Here is a 26,190-nt window from a genome sequence, read left to right as displayed (position 1 = left end):
TTTGAAATAAAGTTGACACTACTTTGATTTCAAGTGTTATTTTGTTATTAGATAGTTTTATAAAGATTGAACATGAGTGTGGGGGTGAAGGATTGTACAGTAGAGGGTGTTATTATGAGAACCTTTACTCAGAAAGAAAGTCAAAAGTAACAGCTGAGCCCATTTGAAGAATAATGCAATATTTCCAATTTGCATGTTCTAAGTTCTGCTTTCCAAAAGGTATAAGTATTTCATAGCAGGACCCATTTTTTTGGCCTAAGATCAAAATATCATGGAACCAAATCCAAATCCTCGCTTTTCAGGTAACAATTTTGAGAGTGAGTTACATTTTCAAAAAAATAGTGTGGTTTCATTCTAGGATTATGGAAGACTATCTGTTTTAAATGTTAGGAGTGGAACAGCTGCTATTATATTGTAATTGTTGTGTCAAATAATGACACTGAGAATAAAAAAGACATTTTGTAATTCTCTGTTCAGACACTGATGAATGCCAGACACCAGGAATTTGTATGAATGGCCGTTGCATCAACACGGAAGGCTCTTTCAGGTGTGAGTGCCCCCCAGGCCTCGCCGTTGGTGTAGATGGACGGGTTTGTGTCGGTAAGAAATGTTTTATAATTCCAGACAGAGATCCAAGGAAGAACAGTTATAACACATCTGGCTATCATTCTCAATTCTTTTCTCTCACAGGATGTCAGAATTCTTCATGTTTCAGATAGTCTAGGAATTAAATTTGCTTTGGAAATGAGAAGTCCTTTATATTTAGGCTTCGACGATTTGAGTGCACTGAGACTTGCACGTCCTTGAAAAAAGTATTGAACTAAAATAAATGAATTAAAAAGCTCAATTAGACTGGTGTTGTCATACTTGAAGCATTTGACATACCATTTTTAAAGTATCATAACATAAATTGAACAAGATGAATGGTGAATTATTTATTTTCATTGCTCCCAGTTAAGAGCAGTAACTTTATTTAACAGAACAATTAACTTACATTCTGAATCTAAATAGAAAACTGAACATTAAATGTCATTAATTATTTTGTATACTGCTATGTAATCATATTTGGCTACCATTTCATGTTAGCTAACCCCAAAAATATAATTTGACTGATTTTATGAGCTTAATGAAAATCAACTTGAAGTATCAAACACTTAAAGTTTTGAGGATTCTGTCACCAGATTCTTAAAAACTATTCCATCTAAACAGGAAATGGAATCAAAACAACTGGATTTTAATAATGAACACCAATTCAAAGCTATCTTAAGAGTAGAACCTTCATCAAAATTCATAAGCCTAGAAATTGAACAAATTTTAACTTGTTTCCTGTTAAAGTCATATCCTGTCAAAACTGAACTGTAAATTTCTGAATGATGCATTTCTTAGCATTTCTGAATGCCATTTATGCATATCACAAATGAATCAAATTGTCCAATACTTCTTTAAATAATGTTTAAAATTAATGTTAAATGTGTAAATTCATAGAATGTGCACAGACAGACAATATTGAAGTATCCCATTTTACCTCTTTACTATGTCTACATGAATGATCAATGATAGCTATTACAGAGATGTCCTTTTTAAAGTACTGATGAGTACCAATCATTGTGTATGTTCAGACTCCAGAACAAGAATGGTAAATTAAATCAGCATTCTGCAGGGTAGCTCTAGTTTGGGTGTTAATGCAGTCTTATGTCTAACTACTGTACCTGTTGTGGAGATGCCCGTTTAAGGTTCCAGCCTTTTTCACTTGGGTCTTTGTGACAATTATGTAAAAGCTGCAATTCTGCAAGGACCTGCCATTCTGAACAACATTGTTCAAATTTTATGGGCACTAAAATGGGCAGAGGAGGAGGAAGTTATCTTAAATAATTTATTAAAGTAAATTTCACAGCAGGACCCATTTTTGGCCAAAGATCAAAATGTCACTGAACAAAATACAAATTCTAGCTTTTCAGGTAACAATTCAAATTTTCAAATTCCCACAATGCCACATATTATAAAAAGCCACTGGTCACTGCCCTTTGATATTGCAAGTCTTAGAGAGTGCAATGAAAGGGAGAGTTTCAATGGCAACTAGTACAGTTGACAATATGAGGCCAAAAAACAAGTACAACGTGTGAAGTGAGAGGAATTGGTGGGAATGTAATACTTCACGAATTGTAGCAATATCTAAAGGATGTCTTAATTCTCCCCAGTGTGTCATTTAGAGCTGTTAAAGTTGAACCAGATGTCTAATGGCTGCAAAAGGTCAGACTCCCAGGGATACCTCAGGAATTGTCATATGCGGTTTAACATTCTCCCATTAGAATCTTTTATTCTGTTGTGAATTTGTTAAAGGTCTGCTTATACTCACTCGGTTTAACCTCCAATGTTTTACAAAACCAAATAAATAAATCCATGAATACTTGCAGCTTGCTTCCAGTATGTAAGGAAAGCGAACTCTATGCAGAGGGCTCTCTACATCCATTTCTGTCAGTGATATCATTTTCCATTGTTCCTCAAATATACTGTGATCACAATCCTTTTCAGAAAAGTACCAAGAACAAACAAGAATAAGAGTCACCAAAAAGGTCAGTCCTGTTTAAGTGATCAGTAGTTGTGGAATACTTGAAGTCTGGAGTTATAATAATATTGTAAACTCAACAATGTTTTCACTATCAGTTCAGAGAGAGAACAGTGAATTATGGCTCAGGGAAGTATTTGTGTTTCTGATATGTTGTTTGCACAAGTGCTGAGTATTTGAAGCTGCTCATTTGTTCTTTTGACATGACTTAGATGATTCCTGTCTCTAGTGCCATGGTTATGTCTTGACAACTGGTGCATTGAACAGGGCTCTGATAAACGTTTTTGACTTCAAAAGGAAAGTTTCTGACTCAAGTTCCAGACATAATGAGCAGCATCCAAGGTCATTGAATGCTTCCTTATTGTGTGTTTTCTTTTATCATTTCAGACACCCACATGCGTAGCACATGCTATGGAGGAATTAAGAAAGGATTGTGTGTCCGCCCATTCTCTGGAGCCGTGACAAAATCAGAATGCTGCTGTGCAAGTCTGGAAAACGGATTTGGAGAGCCCTGTCAGCCCTGCCCAGCAAAAAACTCAGGTATATTTTCATTGGGCAGTATTCTAAATGAAGAGTGATTTTATAAGGTAGAGAATTGCACCCATGCCCAATCAAACATCTGTGAATATACTCTGTGTTTTAATGGTCACAGTGTATGAAACATTATTGCCAGCCTTACACCATGTCCCAACTCAATGATGCACTTGGAATCCTTGGATATTAACGTAAGATAGAAGGAATGTTTCAGTTGCAAAATATATTTATAGCATTCTCTTTGTAGTAGGTAAAAATAAATACACAACTCAAAATCAGAATTTGTTGTCCTGAAATTCGGTGTTCTGCTACAGCATCATAATGCAAACATTCATGTTATAACCATCTTACAACAATAAATATTTTTTAAAAAATAGTGCATGAAAAGTAAAGCAGTGTCTTTGGTTCATTAATTATTCAAGAATCTGATGACAGTGGGGAAGAAGCTGACCTTGTGCTCGTCTATAGGCTCCTGTATCTTTCGCCCAATGGTAACAGAGCGAGGAGGACATAGCCGGGGTGGGGGTGGGGTCTTTGAGGATGGAGGCTGCTTTTTTAAGACACCTCCTCATGTAGATGTCCTCAATGGAGTCAAGTTTGATATCACAGGTTGAGTTAACCACCCTCTGAAGTTTATTATTGTCCTGAGAATTGGCGCTTCCATACCAGACAGTGATGCAACCAGCCAGAATGCTCTCCACGGTACACCTGTAGAAGCATTCAGGATATAATTATTCATTGAACCTGGGGCCAGTCATTGTTGAGATGTTGGTATATCCCTTGTCCCATGTAATGAAATAGGCTTCATGTTAGGTTGAAGGCACATTGAGGATTGCCATGAAGGTTATTTACCCCAGTGTAAATATTCTGTAAGCTCTTGGAGGGCATAAATTTGTGAAAGTGTTTCAGGTAAGTAGGGAGTAGAAATGATGTGCTCTTGAGTATAATTGACCAAAGAAGAAGAGTCACAATAGTTTAATATTTATAATTGATACTTTTATTTCTAAATGTTTTGCTGTTATCATCAATGTAACCATTTTTGAAAAAAAAAGCATCTTTGCCTGAAACGTTGAAATCAGGTGAGATGAATTGGCATCAACTGTTTGTGCACCAACTGTTTAAGTTGAGGATTATTAACAAAACCCTTATTCTGTTTTTACAGCTGAATTCCAGGCTCTCTGTAGCAGCGGAATTGGCATCACGATAGATGGAAGAGGTATTGTACAAAATGCTTGTGCATCGTAGCAGAATCAATCTGTGCCCTCTCCATCTTGTAGTTGTTGATCATGCTTTCTAATTAAATTGTTGCTTAATTAAAATGTCATGGCTTTGCTGAGTAGTGATGTCTTGACTCATTGAACAAATTTGTCAGTATGTGTTTATCTTTATTTTCAGTGATTGTTTTGAAACCGAGGATTTAGTTTTTTTTTTCTGAATTTGAAAACCTTATGTTTTCTTGCTTAACACAAACGAAAAGTATGATCGAAGTCCAAAAATCTGGACTCTTTGGAAATTGGATGAGTCCGTGTGTTTGTATGTTCCGGATTATGGACAGTACTTTTTAAAATTTATATTTAAGGAGTGAAAAATAAGAGATGAACAGGTAAATTTTGATAGTTTATTCATTAGCAAATACAGCATGCTTCATTTATCAAAATGAGCAATTTTAAAGAAAATTCACTTGTTGCCACCGTGCATCTGTGGTGCTTCCACATGCATGCACACAAAATAAATTTATAAAGTTTGAGAGTTTTCAAAAAGTCCGGATCTCCAGGTGGTCTGAATTTTTGGACTTTTACTTTTCAGTCAACGGAAGAAATATTCCCTTTCCTGGATATTCATTGTAGTTCATCTTCAACACAATTCATATCCTTATGCTAATGCTGAGGTTTCCAAATGCAACCATAAGTATTTAGTCATATGACCATCTGGGGTCCAGCACTTCAAAAAAGGCTGATTTGAAAGGTCACATCTGTGTGTTTGCTGTGTTGCTGGATACCATATAGATCTCTGCATACTAGATTCTTTGTCAGATCAAACCTGGCCTTGGATCTGAGACCCAGATGAGTTCAATGAGTATTTTTGAGCGATGTTTTAGGAAGAAAGAGCAAGTTACTTTTCAAGTATTTTGCTATGGTTTAATATTTATAAGCATTTTAAGTTATTTTTACTTTCAAATGATTTCAACTGTAATTGTCTTTGAATGTTTCTGATTTTAAAAAAAGTCAGGTTTTCCATTGCAGGATGATGATGAGGTGAATGGAAATTTCGTCAACTGTCGATCTTTTTAGAGTGTTTTTGGAAGCAGCACCTACGTCCTGTGGCACTGTATGTCCAATTGCTACTAAGATTACTGATGCACCATCAATAACTCAAAAGATTGAATTTGAGCAAAACTGATAGGCTTTCATTCACAATAGAATGAAGGCACATTCCTGCTGGTCGACTGTCCCGAAATGAGGAGGGGGCTGAGAGACAGTCGCCTCTATGTAGGACCCACAAGTACAGTTGGCCAATGGATGTACCTAGACAGATCAATATATACATACAGTGGTTTACAACATTGACTCCTTGTTTTTAAAAAGAGTCCGGCGGGGTAAAGTGCTGATAATACAATTACAAATTGAGTCTTTCGGGCATTTTGGTTTTCTGCTATAACCGTCATAGCACCAGCTGTAACTGTGGCGCAGTGATGAGATCCTGGACAGTCTGGGGCATCTGAATGTAATTGTCAGTGTTGAGCTGGTGGGTGTGTGGTGGCAAGTTTGGTGTGTCATTTGTTGGGGCTAAGGTAATGTGCCTTGGCCCTGGTGCATCGTGAATGGCGAGGGGTTTGGGATGATCAATGATGATCTTCAGAGTCCCTGAGGGCGCCAGGTCTTTAACGGAGACAATATCTTCATGCCCATTTGGGTACGCCATATAGGCATATTGGGGGTTAGCATGGAGGAGATGGACCCTTTCGACCAGAGGTAACTCCTCATGTTTCCAGAGTAGGACCAGCCCTGGGGAGGTCAGCCATACTGGCAGTGTGGTCCCTGGCACCATTTTCCTGGTAAAAGAAAATATATGTTCATGTGGTGTGACATTGGAGGTTGTACATAGAAGGTAGCTGATGGACTGGAGCACCTCAGGAAAGGCCTCTTGCCAGCGGATGACCCCTAGACCGTAGGGCAAGGAGGACAGCCTTCCAGACTGAGGTGTTCTCCCTTTCCACTTTCCCATTCCCTTGGGGGGTTGTAGCTGATAGTCCTGCTCCTGACGATGCTTCTTGGCAGCAGATACTGGCGCAACTCAACACTCATAAATGAGGGCCCCCAATCATTATGGATATAGCTGGAGAAGGCAGAGTGAAAAGACTGCAACTGCATAGGGTCTTGATGACCGTGGGGATAGCGATTGGAAAACATGAGCACTCATCAATGACATTGAGGAGGTAGACATTCCAACCTGAGGAAGGGAAGTTTACACTCAGGCATTCAAGGGGCCTGGTGGTCTTTATCAACTGGTTCTGTCTGGCCAGTAGAAGTGCGGTTTGCACTCTGCACAGACCTGGGAGTTATTGGTCAACAACCTGATCTCTTCAATGGAACAAGGCAGATTGCAGGCTTTGACAAAGTGGAAGAACTTGGTGACTCCGGGGTGGAAGAGATCATTGTAAGCGGACTATATGTGCGTGGGCACAGGTTCCGTGGGATAGGGCATCTGGGGCTCATTAAGTTTCCCAGGCCAGTACAAGATATCATAATTGTTGGTGGAAAGTTCAATTCTCCATCTCAATATCTTGTTCTCGATTTTACCTCGCTGCTGGTTATTATTGAACATGAAAACATCTGCACATTGGTCGATTTGCAAGGTAAATCATTTCCGGCCAGGTAGTGTCTCCAGTGCCGTACCACCTCAACAATGGCTTGGGCCTCTTTCTCGACAGAGGAATGTTGGATTTTGGGACCTTGGAGAGTATAGGAAAAGAAAGCGATGGGTCTGCATGCCTGATTAAGGTGGTGACCAGAGTGAAGTCTGACACATCGCTCTCCATCTAGAACAGGATGGACTCATCCACAGTGTGGTTTGTGGCTTTGGGAATGTCTGCCTTGAAGTGGCCAAAAACTGTACGAGCCTCTGGTGTTAGGGGAAAAGAGATGGATTTAACGAGGGATTGGGCCTTGTCCGCTTATTTGGGGACCCACTGGGCATAGTAAGAGAAAAGGCCCAGGAACATTTTGATGGCCTTGAGGCTGTGAGGGAGGGGGAGGTCCAGGAGCAGGCACGTGTATTCAGGTCAGGACCAATGACTCTCTTCTGAATGACACAGCTGGAAAGGCTGGCTGTGCGAAAAAAGTATTTAGCCTTAATGTATGTGAGATTAAGGAGGTTGGTGATGTGGAGGAATCTTTGAAGATCAGTGTCATGGTCCAGCAGGTCATGACCGGAGATGATAATGTTGTAGAGGTATGGAAATGTGGCCTGCACTGATCTGCCATGTGGTCCATTTCCCATTGGAAGACATTGAAGGGGACTCTCAGGAAATGTTAGAAGCGGCAGACTGCCTTGAACCCAGTATATGGGCTGATGGTTGAGAAGACCTGCTATTATGCAGTTTGGTTCACCATATTAGATATATGGGGAAAGGGGGTATGTGTCCAGTTGTGTGTACCAGATAATGGTCTGACTGTAATTGGGGACCATCCTGCTTTTCTCCCCATTCCTCACTACCACCACTTGTGCTCTCGTCAATTATCCCTCGTTAAGGAGTCAGTGTGCTTCTGCCCCAATGAAGACCCTGTTCCAGCACTATAATCCCTACGTTCGGTGGCAATGGATTTACAGTCGGGGGTGAGATTAGTGAACAGCGATAGAGGGGTGATTTTCAGAGTGGAGTGTCCATAGGTTTAGCACGATGGGTGATCAGATTGTAGGCTGTGTATGGTGGTGGAGGGGGCTGAAGGTTAGGTGGAGCGCAGTGGGCGATTTAAAACCTGCTGGTTACAGACAATTAAGGGCGGATGAGGCCCATTGTACTCCATCGTCATGCTTTTAAAGTGACCTTGAAAGTCCAATCCCAGTAGCATGGCAGCACAGCTGTGGAATCACCAGAAGTTTAAAGTTTTTATAGTCTGTGCCCAGCACAGTAGCCGCGGACATCCGCCGTGTGTGGTCGAATCGCTGGCAGAACATGACAGTGGCGGCGTGTCCCAAGTTGGCAGTGCCCAGGGCAACCACGAGGCAGCTGCATTGTTGGTTGAGTAGGTATCCATGTTCCGAATTGCCGTCTCCAGAGTGCCTGCCAATTCGACCACCCTCTACAAACTGAACTTACCTTGCTCTAGTAGTCTCTGGTGGATGCAATTGGACCTGATGCCAGTGACATAGGCATCTCTAATCAGGTCCTCTGTGTACTCAGCAGCTGTCATGGCCTTGCATTCACATGCCCATCTGAGGGTTCGCAGTGCCTGGAGGTACTCGGCGTTCAACTCCCCGGGTCGCTGCTTTCGGGTCACTACAAGGTGTCTGGCATAGGCCTCATTGACCTTTCTCAGGTACTGACTTTCAATATGTCCATTGCTCTACGCAACATCCCTGATCATCGAGTACACCAGGGACCCGACTCGGGAGTGCAGTACCTGCAATTTGTTGTTCTCGAACTAAACAATGGTCGATGGTGCCTGCAGGAATGCTTCAAAACAATGCAGCCAGAGCTGGTAGATGCCTCAGGCAATTGAGGAACAATTTCCAGTTTCTCTGGGTTCAGAATCTGCTCCATTGTCAAGACTATTGCAAATAAAATTGATGCACCATCAATGACTCAAAAGTCTGAAGTTGAGCAAAATTGATAGGCTTTTATTCGCAATAGAATGAAGGCATATCCCTGCTGGTCGACTGTTTCGAACTGAGAAGGGGATTGAGGGACAGTCACTTTTATTCAGGAGCCTGTGGGAGGAGCCACAGGTACAGCCGTCCAATGGGTGTGCTCAGACAGATAAATATAAACATACAGTGGTTTACCACAATTACACCACTGGATTCCTGGATATTGTGGCTCTACTAGATAGCCCAGTCAAATGCATGCTGGATAAGTATAGGCATGAGGGAGCCATGGATGGTGGTTCTGAGCAGAGGGAACAGACTAGTAACATCATCTTTCAAAAGTGTCAATTGTACATTTGAGGATCAACAAGTCAGATCTGCACAAAAAGCAACTTTTTCAAACAGGTTTTGCCTGAAACTATATCTGACTTGCATTGCCAGTGTTGGAATTATTCTGCTATGAAATTTGAAAATTTTGGAAATTAGAAACACCACCCTGTTGTTTTCAATGAAGTATGTGCCGGGTCTGTCTTTGAATTGTGCCTTATGGAATGGTTGTTGGCAGAACCACAGATGTCAATGAGGATGTCAATTGATGTACAAGAGCGAGATAGATTAGCTTGCTGAGTGGTGTCGCATCAACAGCCTTGCCCTCAGCATCAGTAAAACTAAGGAAGGGGAAGCCAGAAGAACTCAAACTCGTGTTCATCAAAGGGTCAGCAGTGAACAGGGTAAGAAACTTCAAATTCCTAGATGAATGTATGTGTGAAGGTGAGTATATCTGTAAAGACCAATCCTGGGACCATCATGTCAATGTAATCATAAAAAATGCACACCAATGGCTATATTTCATTAGGAATTTGAGGAAATTTGATATGCCACCAAAACCTCTTGCAAATTTCTACTGGTGTACCTTGGAGAGCATTCTGGTTGGTTGCATCACTGTCTGATATGGAGGTGACTATGCATCAGACAGGAACAGGCTATAGAGGGTTGTAACCAAGGCCAGCACCATCATGGGCATTAGTCTTCACTCCATTAAGGACATCTTTAAGAGGCAGTGCCTCAAGAAAGCAGCTTCTATTATCTACCACCCAGCCCATGCCTTTTTCTCACTACCACCATCAATAAGAGGGTTCAGGAGCCTGAAGACATACACTCAACATTACAAAAACAGCTTCTGCTCCACCATCAGATTTCTGAAAGGACAATCAACCACAGATGCTACCTCACTTTTTCACTTTCTTTTTTCACGTTATTTGTTTTATTCTATTTTGTACTTATAAATGTGTAGTTTATAGTCATTTTGCACCTTGTTCAACACAAAACCTGCTGCTGCAAAATAACACATTTCAAGACACATGTTCATGACAGTAAGCCAGATTCTGATTCCGCTTGCATCAACAATGGACTTCATGTGGGCTTTTGAATCATATTTTAAGGTTATTAGGAATCCGGTTTTTCAGAATTTCTGCACGCAGCACCTTGCATCTTTAACCAATCAGAATGAAGAGGTTTTCTTTGTTTATGCAAGTCTTGAATTTGCCTCTGGGGTGTGTTCATATTATTGGGTTTTGAAGGAGAAATCTCACATGATGGGTTTTTCAAGAGCAAGATTTATTTTAATTTTGGGGGGTTTGTTTCCTGCTTTAATCCAAATTCATTCATGGTGGCCGATTGCTGGTGTGCAGGAAAGGGATGGGTGGAGCACTTGACTGTTGAGGGTTCTTATCACTGACATCCAAACACTGCATGGAGAATTACAAGGTGATGGATCGGTGTGGAGTAGTGGATGTGGGAGGTTTACTGTTCAGTTTGGTTTAAGCCTGTAAGATACAGTTTCATGCCTTTTGGTTTGCAACAATATAAAGGCTTAACTCATTCAATACTTCATTCCCTTTCAACTGCACAGCATTCCAAGATCAGGAAGTGCAGACGACAGGCATGGAAGCACACTCTCACATTCAAATATTTAATTGACCAGCTCACATCCCTCATTGTGGGCCACTAAAGTTGGAAAGAGGAGGTTTTGAAACAAGATGATCCCTCGTTCAGTCCAAAATCATCAGAATTTATCCCATCCCTCCTGAAAACTGAAAATAATCTCCATGAAGTCTAAAAACTTGGCCAAGTGTGTCAGAATGATTAAATTAAATGAGACACATGACAATTTTGTTTGTTTCTTTCTAATTTCCAATACTTCAACCCTTTCCCCCTGTACCCCATTCCTGTCATGGCCTTATAAACTCTCCTTCAAGTGATCTGCACCAACAGAGCTTGCAAAGTAAGATAAGGCCTTATTTTGTATTAGATTTGTTTACTCACACAGGAGACTATGGACTTGGCACACAGACTAATACTCTTTTTTCCTGGTGCATTCTTTCATGTCATTCTTTCTTGTCATTAGAGTGTAAATTTTGCAAATTCTAAGTTGTTAACCTATTTCTCATTCATAAGGTGCTCACACACTGGGTGCATATACAAACATGTGATCAAGTCCCATCATGTAGATCGCAAGACCCGAGGCTCCATCTTCAGGTCATGCAGAGTTAGCTAATTTAAACTAAAAGTGAATGCAGGCATTGTAATTAAATTTAGCGGCTTTAGGCAGTGTGGAAATTTTCTGTTGTTCTTTACCACTTCCTACCATGTGGGTTCAGTGGCAGCCAATAATGCATTCAACTTACCACTTCATTGAACATTGTACTTGAACAGAAACATGCTGAGTGAATGGGCCACACACAGTGAGAGTATTGATACAAAAAGTTGTGATAGCTGTGTTGCATAGACAGCTTCAGAGTACCTGGATTAAAAGCTGTATCCCTACATGTTTTGGAACATTAATATCATTTCAGTTCATACGTTGGACATACTAATGTGAAAAATTAGGAAAGCTGTAGCCCCTAACGATATTTGTCGACACATTTCCCTTTCTTTTTAAGAGCTTTAATCTATTCAAAGTTAACTTTTGAGCTATTAATGGGGAATCAAAGGCAAGAAGTGACACAGTCGAAATATATAAAGGCCAAACTATTGACATTAAAGAGCAAGTGCAATGTTCAGTACAACTAATTCATCTTGCCATTCATGTCCATTTTTTTCCATCTCCCATCAAGATCTTAGCTCACTGCTTTCATTACACTGATATTAAAAAAACTAATTTGAATAGGTTATCCTGGCTGCAAATATTTCTGAAGAGTTTTCCCACTGTCAACATCTCTACCTTATTTAACATGGCAGCCGCACTTTGGAGAGAAAACAATCCTGACTTTCTTTCTTGCTCCAATTCTCTATGCCTGGCAACCTGTTTCTAAAGATCCTCAGTACTCGCCAGTCCATTGTTACACTCCCCAGCAGCAATTAGGGGGCACACAAATGAACAAGTTAAGTTTAACACAAAATTTATTAACCAAACTAACAATAATAGAATTAACTCAATAAACTTAACACCTGAATACCAGCCTTAATGGCAGCTCAATATCAACAACAGACTATTATACATTGCATATGGGAAAAAAAACCCAGACCATTACTGTCCAGGCTGAAATGCCCCGAAAATCCCCACGTCAGTCATGTCAAGTCTGTCAGGGAAACACAAGAACATAAGACTGCCTTGGGGTTTGAATGGGACTATCACCGCCCTTCACTTCCTTTATCCAGGAATTTCCACAATAACTTCCTGGTCATTATATGAGGTTCACTCCTCTGAAGCCTACTTTAGGGTTCACAAGTGCCCTTCTGGTACACGTGCGAGTCCTCTTCTTTGGACACCTTGTCTTGAGTGATCTGGTGAGACTCCAAAGCCCTCCTTAGGGTTCACAGGTGCCCTTCTGGCACATGAGCCATTTTTTTTGGAAGGGGACAGGAGAGGCACTGGTCAATCCCACACACTCCACTGACTAACCTCTCTCAAAACTAGTGCGCTGGGGTTTTTAAACTGCCCAGTGCTGCAGCTATCCTCATTGGTGGAGAGGCTAGCAGCTGCAGGATGCTCTCCTGCCAACTCACGGACTTCTAGTGTGTGGTTCCCGTGCTTTGACAGCTGTCAAAATTTCCTAGTGGTAGCTTAGTGCTACTACAGCTCCTAGCAGCAAGTTCAGTCCTTTGACAGCTATCAAAGTCCCCTAGTGGTATCTTAGCACTACTGGTAGCTGTCAAATCCCCAGCAGTAAATTCCAGTCCTCAGTCAAAAAAAGCAAAATAGTCAAGGTCCATAACACCATTTGTATCTTTACATGAAGATGTAAACAGTTAATTGCTACATAAGGCCACCTATTATTTAAAATTTACCTGGAGTTGAGGAATATTTCATGTGTTTCATAGAGCCAAGGGATTTAGACTGAAAATGCTGGAAACAGTCAGGGTCTTCAAGATAATACTATATGTTAACTCTGTCTCCACTTCCACAGATGCTGCCAGATCTGCTGAATGCTTCCAAGATTTTCTGTTTTAATTTCAAATTCCCAGCATTTGCAGTTTTTATTAGCTTTCCTTGGGGAACACTTATTGCTGCAGACATTTATTAGCTAATAATTTACATTGATTCTTTTTGGTAACTTGCAGATATAATGCTTGTGATTTGGCATATTATAATTTTAATGAACATAAATGGAAGCTCCTGAACCTTTGATTCGCTAAATACACAGTGTACATGAAGGGTTTTCATGTAAAACGAGCTCTGTAGTTCACGTATATAAATAATGTTTGCTTTTTTTTGTTATAATATCAATCTACCTCAGAAGATGCAGATTAATAACAATTCACTGAACACCTCTCAAAAGTAACTGTGATCTTAATAAGAAACATTTGTTTGTCTGTTGTTCATAGATATTAATGAATGCGCTCTGGACCCCGATATCTGTCCCAACGGAATATGTGAAAACCTTCGGGCTAGCTACCGATGTATTTGTAACATTGGTTATGAGTCAGACTTAAGTGGAAAAAATTGTGTGGGTAAGTAGGACAATGGATGTTTCTTTACTATTCAGTGACAGAGCAAAGTTCCCTTTTTATTATTCTTTCTGCTTCCCTTAAAACACTGGCTAGTCAAAGCAATGTACGAATGCTCAGTCCTATTAAATGATATAGATTGAAAAATATTCATTTGAAAGCTATAAAATATAAAAAAGAAAATGTGTTCCTACATTCACTTGATGTCTTTTAGGCAGGTAAAGATGAAAATAAACCAGAACTACCTTTGCAACATGATAAATTTGATTTGAAGTATAAAATGCATATGCAAGCCTGCTTTGCCATGCTGTGATCTTATTGCTAACTTAATTCTGAATTTGTTTCTCCAACTTTGTTGTCAATAACTAGATTTATCTCTTTATGGAACAGGGAACACAATGAATGCTCGTTGCCAGTCATGTCTGTCCCAAATGTGTGAAAAGGTTAAAATATTTTTACCTTGCACTTGATATTTAAAAACACACCCAAATGTATTTATCCTGGTCCTAAGCATGACATCTTAGTCATAATACATGGTCTTGAGATGAACTACCAGATATGCCATTGTACAATGGTTGAAAGCTGGCAGTCAATATGGAGCATGTGTAGTACCAGAGATGTCTATGAAGTGTGAAGGTGGCTATTTTAGCCTAGAAGATGAGAAGAAAGGGTGAATACAAACTCTGAAAGACGAAAGGGAAAAAGGCTCTGAAATAATTATAGACAGATTTAAAATCGGAAAACTCCACATCTTGTTTTTGAGGTCATTTTCAGTCATTTAATTGGAGTTATTTTTGATAGCACATTTCTATGTAATGAGGTAAGGGAAGCATTACTGAAAGACTTTTCTTTCCCTCTACATGTTCAGCTCAAAGGAATTCTACATCTGTTTGCCATGGAGTCTCGGGAGCCAAATATCATTTGTGCTTTTGGCATAAAAATTCATTTCCACTCACATTTGTCAGAAATATTGTTTCTTCAAATGTTTCTAAAACTTTGCCTTTCTTTATGTATTTGTTTAATGCACTTCATGGAGAGGCAGCTGCCAATGTGAAAATAGCCAGCATGCTGTAATGTCTACTACATGATTACAAGAGAACAGGGTATTTTGTTGACTTTTTAATCAGAGACTTGGAAGTTTCCCAGAGGTTTAACCCTTTCACAGAAAATTCTGGTCACTGATTTTGGTCAGTGAATAAGTTTTATTGCAAGGAATTTCAATTATTTTACTGCCCTTTATGCGATGTGATCTGAACCATAGAAACAACAGCACAGAGAACCGGCCATTTGGCTCTTCTAGTCTGTGCTGAAACATCATTCCTCTAGATCCACTGACCTGCACCCATTCCATAACACTCCAGACCTCTCTCATCCATGTATCTATCCAATTTATTCTTAAAATTTAAGAGTGAGTCTGCATTTACCACACTAGATGGCAGCTCATTCCAAACTCCCACCTTCTGAGAGAAGAAGTTCCTCCTAATGTAACCCCTAAAGCCATGTCCTCTCATAGTTATCTCTCCCATTCCAAGTGTAAAGAGCCTACTCACATTTACTCTGTCTTTTCCCCTCATAATTTTGTAAAACTCTATCAAATCTCATTCTTCTATGCTCTTAGGAATAAAGTCCCAACCTGTTTAATCTTTCCCTGTAACTCAACTCCTGAAAACACAGCCACATCCTAATAAATTTTCTCTGCATGCTTTCATTCTTACAGATAGCCTTCCTGTAGTTTGGTGACCAGAACTGCACTCAATACTCCAAATTTGGCCTCACCAATGTCTTATACAATCTCATCATAACATCCCAATTCATATACTCAATTCATTGATTTATGAAGGCCAAAATGCCAAAAGCTTTCTTTACAGCCCTGTCTACCTGCAGCGCCACTTTCAGGAAATCGTGTATCTGTATTCCCAGATCCCTTTGTTCCTCTGAACTCCTCAGTGCCCTATCTTTTATTATATATGTCCTACCTTAGTTTGTCATTCCAAAATGCAACATATCAAACTTGTCTGCATTAAACTCCATCTTCCATTTTTTGGCCCATTTTTCCAGTTGGTCCAGATCCCTCTACAAGCTTTGAAAATCATCCTCACTGTCCACACCTCCTATCTTTGTGTCATCAGCAAGCTTACTGATCCATTTTACCACATTATTATCCAGATAATTGATGTAGACAACAAACAACAATATTCCCAGCACCGATCCCTGAGGCACACCACTAATCACAGACCTCCACTACCACTCTCTGTCTTTTTCCCATTCAACCAATTTTGAATCCATTTTACAACCTCTCCATGGATACCTAGTGCCTGAAACTTCTGAACTAGCCTCCTGTGTGGGACCTTGTAAAAGGCCTTACTAAACTCCATGTAGAACTACCACATCTAAGTAACCTCCTCAAAAATACTCTATGAGATCCATTAAACATGACCTACCATGCACAAAACCATCCTGACTATCCTTAATCAGCCCTTGGCTATCCAAATACTTGTATATCCTATCTCTCAGAACACCCTCCAATGATGTACCCAATACTGACATCCAGCTCACAGGCCTGTAAATTCCTGATTTACTTTTGGAGCCTATTTAAACAATGGAACAACAAGCTACCCTTCAAACCTCTGGCACATTTTAACTATTTCTGCCAGGATCCATGCAATTTCTACACTAGTCTCCCTCAATGTCCAAGGGAATATCATGTCCAACCCAGGGGATTTATCTACCTTTATTCGTTCTAAGGCAGCAAGCATTTCCTCCTCTTTAACCTCTGTATCACACATGTCAAACTCTGGCCCGCGGGCCAAATTTGGCCCGCGATATAATTATATTTGGCCCGCAAGATCATTTCAAAAATGTATTAGAGGTGGCCCGCCCTGCAGCGAGAGCCGATGCTGTTTTTTGGTCATATCACCCCCACCATCCTCCCCCTTCATTGCACATCCTTCCCCATTGTAACACGAGAAATTGTAACACGAGAAGTCTGTCGATGTCACCAGCCGGCAAGCCAGTTGGAAGGCTCCCCGCACAACCAGACACTTCTCCCACCTGTCGAGCAGTGCGGCGGATTGGCGAGCACGTGTGATTTCCTGTCGGCGCGACGGGCATGGCAGGCTGCGCACGGCCCCCGGGCAGCGCGAGCCCCGCGCGACTGGCACCGGACGGCCCTTCCACAGCACGAGCGCACTTCTCCCAGTCGCCACGGCCTTCAGGGCTTGCACCCACGCGGACCCCACGGATGGCTGGTTCAGCCCTGCACGTGAAGAGAGAGATGGTGGCTGTCCGCAAAGGCTGATCAGCAGCGCGCTGGGCCTGAATGGGTGGGTAAGCAGGGGTGGGCAGAGGGTGTAGGTGAGCAGTAATGGGCAGGGGAAGTTATGGTGGTGCGAGGGGCAGTTAGAGGGAGGGATGAGTAGAAGGAGGGGTGGATAGGGAAGAGGTAAAAGGGGAGGGGCAGGGCGAGTAGGGGAGGGGTGATTAGAGGGTGAGAGACGGGTAGAGGGAGGAACAGGTTGAGGGGAGAGGCAGTAGAGGGGCGTGTATAGGATGGGATGGGTAGAGGCAGAGCGAGTGGAGTGAGGGGTGAGTAGAGGTTGGGTAAAGGACTGGTCAGGTAGAGGGATGGTGGGTCGAGGGTGAATAGAGGCCTAGAGCCTGAGGAGTGAGCAGGAAATGCTGAGTCCTGATGCAGGCCAAAATGGACACAGCCTGTGAATGCTGACTACATCTCCACAGGGACCAAATAGGTTTCCCTCAGGTCAAGCAAAGGGTGAACTTGAGCTAACTACTCCTGACCTGTAACATTATCCTCCTAAAGTTATATCCTAAAGTTTAACATTACATATGTTGAAAGAAGAGAAAACATGCAGATGTTGTTGAAAATTTTCAATAAATATTTAGTTTGGCCCTCGACTTAGTCCAAATTTTTAATTTTGGCACTCCGTGAATTTGAGTTTGACACACCTGCTCTATATGTTTCATGTCACTACTATTTGTTTCCCTTCCTTCCTTGTACAGTATGCCAGTTTCCTGAGTAAATACTGATCCAAAAAAAAACTGTTTAAGATCTCTCCATTTTGAGAGACTCCACACATAGACGGCTACTCTGATCTTCTAGGGGACCAATTTTGTCCCTTACTATCTTTTTACTCTTAACATCCTTGAGAGAAACCCTTAGGGTTTATCTTCACATTACGCCAAAGAAACCTCATGTCTTCTTTTTGCCTTCCTGATTTCCTTCTTAAGTATTTTCTTACATTTTCTATATTCTTCTTGTACCTCATTTGCTCCCTGTTGCCTATACCTGCTGTACACCACTCTCTTCCTCTTTAACAAGATTGCTAATATTCTTGGTGATGGTAATGCGGGATGCTTCGGGGTGAGGAGAGTTCACCCAGACAAAGTATAGTGTTATAAAAAGTCTCCAGGAACAAAGTCTCCACCCTCTGTAGCTGTTCGTACGATATTCTATCAGGACCTGCCATGGAGCCCCACATTCCCCTTAGAGCAGAAGTAACATTGGAAAGCTCAATAGGATGCAGGAGGACCCAATTAACTTGACAGGACGATCGTCCGGGACCCCTTCTGCGGTCAAGATTCCCGCAACTGGGCATTCTTCCAGACATCCAATATTACCGTTTGAGTGGCATCCTTGTGCTGAGAATAGTTCAACTTTTGTATGTGCACATTCTGCACACGCCACTCGCTCTTCGGCTTATGCCTCGCTCCTGGACCGCCGTGAGGTTCATAGAACATCATATGCTGTTATCTAACAAGGAAGTGGAGACAGATGTACTCATCCAGGTGCTCAATTGCTTCCACAGTCCCTGTTCTATGGTGCTCGCTAGCACCATAAAGATCTTCAGAACAGCAAGCAGCTTACAAGCTGCCACACACACTAGACCTCTCCTCCAATCCCCATCCTCCATGGCCTCAGAATATACGGGTTCCACGATGGCCTGTGCCGCTACTGCTTCAGGGGAGACTGCCCTGACAGATGGTGCTGGAGCAACCACGGGAAGTGCTGGAGGGAGCCAACCAAGAAGTTTCAACCATTTCCTAATGGCATCCACAGATCTCCCTGGGTTAAGTTAATAGTAACAAGTTAAAGTTTGATCCTGTTTTTATATTTAAAGAAAATTAAAAACAACTTTTGTTTTATTAACCATTTGTCTTGGTGAACTTCTATTGCTGCTGGGTTTTGGGGTCCTCTGGACTCGTGACACACAATCCATGCTCTAAGCTCATCTGCCTTTCCGACAATACTCCTTGTACTGAAATACAGTACAACTCCGATTATCCAAAATGGTCAGGTCTGGGCCTATGTTGTATAAACTTTTTTTTTCGGAGAACTGGTCATTTTTTAAAAACATCCCAGTAGCCATAGCAAATCACTTGTATCAATGTTTTATACAACAACAAACAACAAGGGAAGGCTTTTTAAGCATTAAAATAATGTTTAATGTTTAATTCTCACCAAAAAAATGCTAGCAACCGCTGATCACTGACACCTCCCCACCAAGGCGCAACTGCAGCCGGTAGCCCAAGGTCCCTGCTGCTGCCATGAGGCTGGTCTCCTTGATGACATTCTTCTAATTGGGAAACGGTGGAATGCAGTTTGAGAGGGAGAGTTGGAGAGAAACATCAATAGGGGAAGGTAAAAAAAGAAATGGGAAGAGAGAAGGTAGGGAGTTACCCATAACGAGGACAATCGTCGTTTGAATTTCATGTCAAGTGAATTTTTATTCAATTTGTGAGGGCAGTTCAGCTACGAAAAAAAAAGATTGGATAAATTAGGATTTTTGATTTGTTTCAGATATCCTCATTTAACTGAATTTTTAAAAAGTTTTTGGAGAAATGAAGATTTCGGACAAACCAATTTCGGATAATTGGAGTTGTACTGTAATTACATCTGATAACAGTTCTATTACGTACAAACCTTTAATTTCTGCCATACATGCAGTCCCCACATGACCTTTACCTTCTTGGAAGGGTGTTGGGCCTCCTCCAGTTCAGGTGCAAACAGTCCCGTCAGAACTGGTCCCACCTTCCCTGAAACAGAGCCTAATTGCCCAGAAAAATGAACCCCTTCCTCCTGCACAATCTCTTTATCGATAAATGTGGTTGCATTAACTTCCTATTTCTAGTACTAGCACGTGGCATGGGTAGCACTCCTGAGATCACAACCCTGGAAGTCCTGACCTTCAACTTTGCACCTAACTCCCTAATCTCTCTTTGCAGGACCTCCTCATCCTTCCTATCCACGTCATTGGTTCCTACAGGGACCATGACAGCTGGCTGCTTACCCTCCCTTCTGAGAATACTGAGAACTCAATCCGAGATATTGCAGACCCTAGCACCAGGGAAGCAACAGACCATCCGGGATTCTCAATCTCTCCCACAGAACCTCTTATCTGTCCCCCTAATTATCAAATTCTCTATCACGACAGCTCTCCTCTTTTCCCTTCTTTCTTTCTAAGCTGAGGGTCCAATCTTGGTGCCAGAGATGTGACCATTACAATTTGGAACTGGTAGGTCGTCCCCACCAACAGTATCCAAAACAGTTTACTTATTTTGATGGGAATGTTCCTAGGGGTGCTCTGCTCCCCCTGTCTGTTCCCTTTCCCTCTCCTGATATTCACCCAGCTACCTGCCTCCTGACTTTTCCGGGTGACTGTCTCCCTGAAAATCGTCTCTCTCACCCTCTCTCTTCTTCCCAAGTGCTCCAGTATTCATCAACTTCAGTTCCCTAACTCGGTTTGTCAGGAGCTACAGCTGGATGCATCTTTTGCAGGTGTAGTCCTCAGGGATAATTGTGCTGTCCCAGATTTCCCACATCCTGCAATTGGAGAAATCTAGAGCCCAAGCTGACTCCATTATCTATTCCTAATATTGATCCGAGATATTCATCCGAAGCTTCACCACCGATCCACCGATTCACCCCTGATGTATTCTCATGTCCTTTCAGCAAAAACACAAATCCAATGGCTTTGGCAATGAAAAATAAAAAGTGCAGTTTCCTATAAATGGATATGTAAAGAAAATTAGGTTTATTCTATTTTATTGAATGCCAATCCCTGACATTTTCCTTTGTTTGAAAATTAAAGTTTTTTGTCATCAACATGCTCATTAAAGTTTAATTTTACATTCCCTTGTGCTGATGTTACTGAAATTATTTTCCTTTGGAAACTGCTTTTACAACTCCTCTTTCATCTGCTGGATCACAATTCCATCATCACAGAGTTATTGATTCAAGAGCATGGAGTGTTTTCTTTTGCTTAAGATGCTAAATATATGTAAGCTATTGTTCTCCATTCTGATTATTCAATGAAGAAGTCATTTGAAGATTCAAATAAGGTAGAATTATCCATCTCCAGGGCATCTCAGATTTGCAGTGAACTCACGTTCTAAATTGGGTGTCCTGGGGTTTTCAATTCAGTGAAAATATCATTAGCCACATGCCAATAAAAAATTAATACATTATTTTCATTTCCTGATTGAAGTTTATCTGTAGTATGTAGTGGTAGTAGTGTCATTTTTGGATCCATTACGAAATTGATGCTGTGGTAATCAAAGGTAACTAATTTATGTTGAACTTGTGATAATCAGTGAGTGTTTTTATTTCATGGCTTTCATAAGATTCTTGAAAAATAATTATCCTTTTAATTTTGTAAATGGTATCAAAAACATGGTTATACAACTGGGTAGAATTAGAGGAACAATTAGTTTGACCATGTGAGTATTATATCTTGAAGAGGATTGAGTTTTCTATTGACATTCCTTTTCTTAGAATGTTTTACAAAATTTCAAATTATAACATGATTACAGCACATAACACTGATCAGTGTCCAATTATTTATGATTCTCAACATAGCCCCATTTTGAAATAATACATAAACTACTAAACTACTGACTAGTTGATGCAGAAATTTTGTTTCTAATGGTAATTATTACCAAATAAATTTTGGTGCAAAATAATTCTGCTACAAAATTCTCTAATTCTTCTGAGAATACTCTGTGATTTATACTGCTCTTATCTTTCAGACATTGATGAATGTGCAGATAACAGGCTCCTGTGTGATAATGGGCTTTGCCGGAACACACCTGGTGGCTACACCTGCACTTGCCCGAAGGGCTACCTCTTCAAACCAGACTCTGAAACATGTGAAGGTGAGCCTCTCAGTGAATAGATTCAATTAAGAAAAATATATGTAACATTTATAGTTATTTAGCATTACAAAATGTCAAGCATATATTATGCCTGCACAAATCACACACAGAGATGTTTTTGATTTCCAGCAATTGCTAAGTATTTCAAAATGTCAAAATAAGTATTTGAAAACTTGAAGTTGATATATTTGGTTTAATTTCTTTAACCAAATTATTTTAGGCTCTGACCAAATATTACAGACAGAATGCAGTAATGCAAAGTTTCTGTCACTTTGACCTTCCTCTTTATCTGTTCTTATATCATAAGTTGGGAAGGATGCAGAAAACATTTACAAGGATGATACTGGGACTGATGGGCTTGAATTATAAGGAGAAGCTGGATAGGATTTTTCTCCTTGGAGGGTGGGTGGTTGAAAAGAGACATTACATGGGTTTATGAAAACATGATGGGTAATGGATAAGGTAAATAGCCAAATTCTTTTCCCCAGCATGTGGAAATATAAAACTAAAAGGCATATATTTAAGTTGAGATAGGAAAGATTTAATAGGGATCTGAGGAACACTTTTTTTCACCCAAAGAATTGTGGGTATATGGAATGAGCTGCCAGACAAAGTAATAGAGAAGGATATAATTGTGATATTTATAAGACATTTAAAGAGCTTCATGGATAAGAAAGGTTTAGAGGTATATGGGCTGAACACATATAGGGGAAACATATAGATGGGACTAGCTTGGGGAAACATTTTGTTTGGCATGTATAAGTTGAGCCGAGCAGCCTGTTTCCGTACTGTAAATCTCAGTGACATCCACCAACAATAGAATAAACCAAATAGTCATTTTCTGTCTTGCCCCATGTACTCAACCAGCTTTCCTGCTTCCTGATACTGGCATCCCAGGGTTAGCAGGAGAGGTATGAAATGCTTGGTGAAAGTTATTTTGGAGGCCGACCATTCATGTTAAACTGTAGCTCAAATGTGAATCAACTTCTAGAAAAGAGGAAGGTATATTCAAAGTACTGAATCGAATATTGTTATTTCTCACATATGTTGTTTGTTTTCTTAAGAATTCTCTCAAAATCTTCAAACTTAGTTTCCCATATGGTTGACTCTCTGGAGCTGAATCAGGATGCTGTGATTTCAGGATTTTATTCTGGACAGTAAAAATTCTCCCAAATAGCACAGGACTGATGTAAAACAGGTTTTCTTTGATGTCTGTTTCCAGATTATCCAGCATTTTGTAAGTGGTAAACCAAAACGTTCTTTCCTTTGTTTCTCTAATGTAACCAGCACTTGTAACAAGAGCATTTATGCAAACACGAAAACCACAGTGAATTCCTGATTTGAAACAGGTATCAGATATGGTCATGAGTTGATAGCTGCCTGAGAAAGCTTACTAAACTAAGTCTCCGAGATTAGGTAAACTCGAATGATGGACTACGTTTATATTTGGGTATTCCATCTGGAACTAAAACCTATTTGCAATTTTCATAGCTCTGTTACCCCTTGATAAATGCCCCAATACATGCTGAATCAGCAGTTTTAATAAATAAACAGACAATTCTCATGGGTTATGCATTTTATTTGATCCACAATCTCAAATCGACAAGACTGACTCAGTTTTCTGTTCTTTTCATGATTTGGCAATGCTATTGCACCTTTACAAAGGCAGCATGTCCTCTCAGAACCAATGGCATCCTTAAAGTAATGGCTGGTGATCATGAGAAGCTAGATACTTAAACTCATTTACCTGCACTTGAGGTGCAAGCATTTCACCCTTCACTTAGTTCTGCATGCCCAGAGTATAGATATTTAAGGGCAAATAAAATTTCACATTCGGCCTCATTATAAAAATTTCCCACATCACCCAAACATTTTTGACATGATTCTCACGCAAGAATACGGATATACTTTTAAATATTGCTAAATGAACTATTCCATCCCAAAATTAAACCGGATGAATTTAAATGTAAGTTCAGATTGGTGAAATCTCTTAGAACTGATGTCAAGAATTATAATTGGTTATACAACTTTCAGTTGAATTCATTCCATTTTCATCAAGAACACACATAAAATAGGATGAAGATCCTGAAGTACTCCATAATTTAGGAGCTCAGATCTCATGTCAGAAAGCAGAGGGATGAGATATCCTCCAGTTGCAATGATAGAGCAATTGTTTTCTCTTAAACACAGACCAAGTCAAAAATTAGCTAACTTATTGAGATTGGAGCCTTGCTGTACAACCATTTCCCTTGGGTGTTTTTAAAAATGATGCTGAGGACAGTTTTTAGAAGAAAAAACTTGTTTTTTTTCTGCATTGACTGCTTGAAATTGCAATTGATATTTTAGAATGGCTTTACTGTTTCTCCAGATGTGAACGAATGTGAGAACAGTCCTTGTGTAAATGGAGAATGCAGGAATACGGCAGGTTCGTTTGCCTGTGAATGCTCCACTGGCAGCAAACTGGACTCAAGCAGAACTGTTTGCATTGGTAAGACAGACAATGTTATGATTTCTTCGGGAAACAAAACTCATAGGATTCTAGACCTGATAAGATTTATTCATTCCTGCCTTATTTTTTTCATACAGCTCATTACTATTTTTCATCTCAAATGATTAAATTGGAATGCCTCATGATGGAGGTAAAAATATTACACCTCCATTAGATTACTCATTTTTTATGGCTACTCGTGATAAATTTTAAATTTTCCTCAATTATATATCCTTTCACAAATAATCAAATTAATCTTAATGTTTGTTGAAAATTCATTTGGACTCTTAATTTAAGATGCTGACTTTAAGCTATGGGATTTCCAGCGTAGAAGTTAATTCGTGGTTCTTCTCCTATCCAACAAAAGATCAATTGTTCTTTAGTAATAAATATCCATCTTTCCAACACCCTGTGTAGTCTGGTTTATTTGCTTGAAATTGTTGTTACTGTGGAAATTGGGATCCTGTTTGAAATGATTGGCTCCACATAAATGAGAATTCAACCTCAACAAAGGCACAAACCTGAAAGTCATTAAATGGGTGGCCTATCTTATTTTTTACTTACTGTGAGAAAATTAATGTGTGACAGTAAAATGTCATTATACTGAATGTCTGGAATATATTTAAAGCTGACTCAGATTACACAGATCACAATCGACCTTTGAGATTCTGGTGTAATTATAGAACAGCAAGTTTCAACACATTGAGACATTGTACTAAAGTTCCCATCCACTAAAATTAAATGATTAAAAAAAAACTTTTATTAGTATTTCATAAAACAGAAAGACAATTGGTTTGAAATAGGGTAATCTAAATTCATGAAAGCAGATAAAGCATCTGAAAACTTGTTGAAGGCTGATGAAGGGTCATTGAGCTGAAATAATGAACATTTTATCTTCAAGTGGATTGCTGCCTGACCTGCTGAGTATTTCTAATTTTATTTCAGAATTATTTGAACTCATTTTTCTTACCCCATATGAACAAAGCCTGGCTGAGTTTGTGAGTTAATGCCAGTTCTTTGTAAAGGCAATCCAGTCAAGCAAATTCCCATAGTCTTTCCCTGCAACTTACCAAATGATTTTCCCTCAAGAGATATCCAGTTCACATTTTAAAGCCTGCTTGAATTTGCTGCTACAACTCTTACAGGCAGAGTATCTGACCATAATGCAACATTCAAGATTTAATTTATTGTCATGTAATAAAACAGTGTTCTATTACACAAAATTTCCTTTTGTTTGCTGTAAGGCAGACAGATTCACCATTGGCATAAATTGCCTGAAACGCCTGTAACAGGGAAAGAGAAGCAAAAGAGAGTGCCCCGAGTCCTTGAATGTCCGTGGATATGCCTCCAGAAATCCCACAGCCTCCGCAGCCACACAGAGTCCAGTCCAAATCATTGTGAACTCGAGCTGCAGATCCGAACCTCCAATACAATTAGGAACCCTTCAGTGCCCTCCACATTCTCTCGCATCCCGGTTCCAATACCTTGTATCCCTTAGCCAGTCTTGAGCCAGCAGTTCACCACCTGGTGTGAGTCCCTTGACCACAGTCTCCAGCAGCTCGCAACTAGCGTGGGTTCCTCGCCTCAAGTCACCAACAGTCCGCCGCCTATGAGTTCCTCAGCCACAGAGTCTCTCACTGGTCCATTGCTGTGGTCACCGCCCTGTGCGTCA

At 40.3% G+C, this 26,190-nt stretch overlaps 1 protein-coding gene across 1 annotated transcript in view; it reads left to right on the top strand.

Annotated features, from left to right (window-relative positions):
- fbn2a (fibrillin 2a) overlaps positions 1–26,190 on the top strand; it is a 353,303-nt gene that overhangs the window by 196,376 nt on the left and 130,737 nt on the right. The window contains exons 16-21 of the mRNA XM_069927980.1: positions 478–600; positions 2,954–3,106; positions 4,263–4,316; positions 13,736–13,861; positions 21,905–22,030; positions 24,399–24,518. Of these exons, the coding sequence (XP_069784081.1) occupies positions 478–600; positions 2,954–3,106; positions 4,263–4,316; positions 13,736–13,861; positions 21,905–22,030; positions 24,399–24,518 (702 nt within the window). The remainder of the gene's footprint in view (positions 1–477; positions 601–2,953; positions 3,107–4,262; positions 4,317–13,735; positions 13,862–21,904; positions 22,031–24,398; positions 24,519–26,190) is intronic.

The sequence above is a fragment of the Narcine bancroftii genome, chromosome 1 (genome assembly GCF_036971445.1).
Source record: "Narcine bancroftii isolate sNarBan1 chromosome 1, sNarBan1.hap1, whole genome shotgun sequence".
NCBI classification, from domain to species: Eukaryota; Metazoa; Chordata; class Chondrichthyes; order Torpediniformes; family Narcinidae; genus Narcine; species Narcine bancroftii.
Note: the sequence above shows the minus strand (reverse complement) of the source record. Positions and strands in the feature narration are given on the sequence as shown.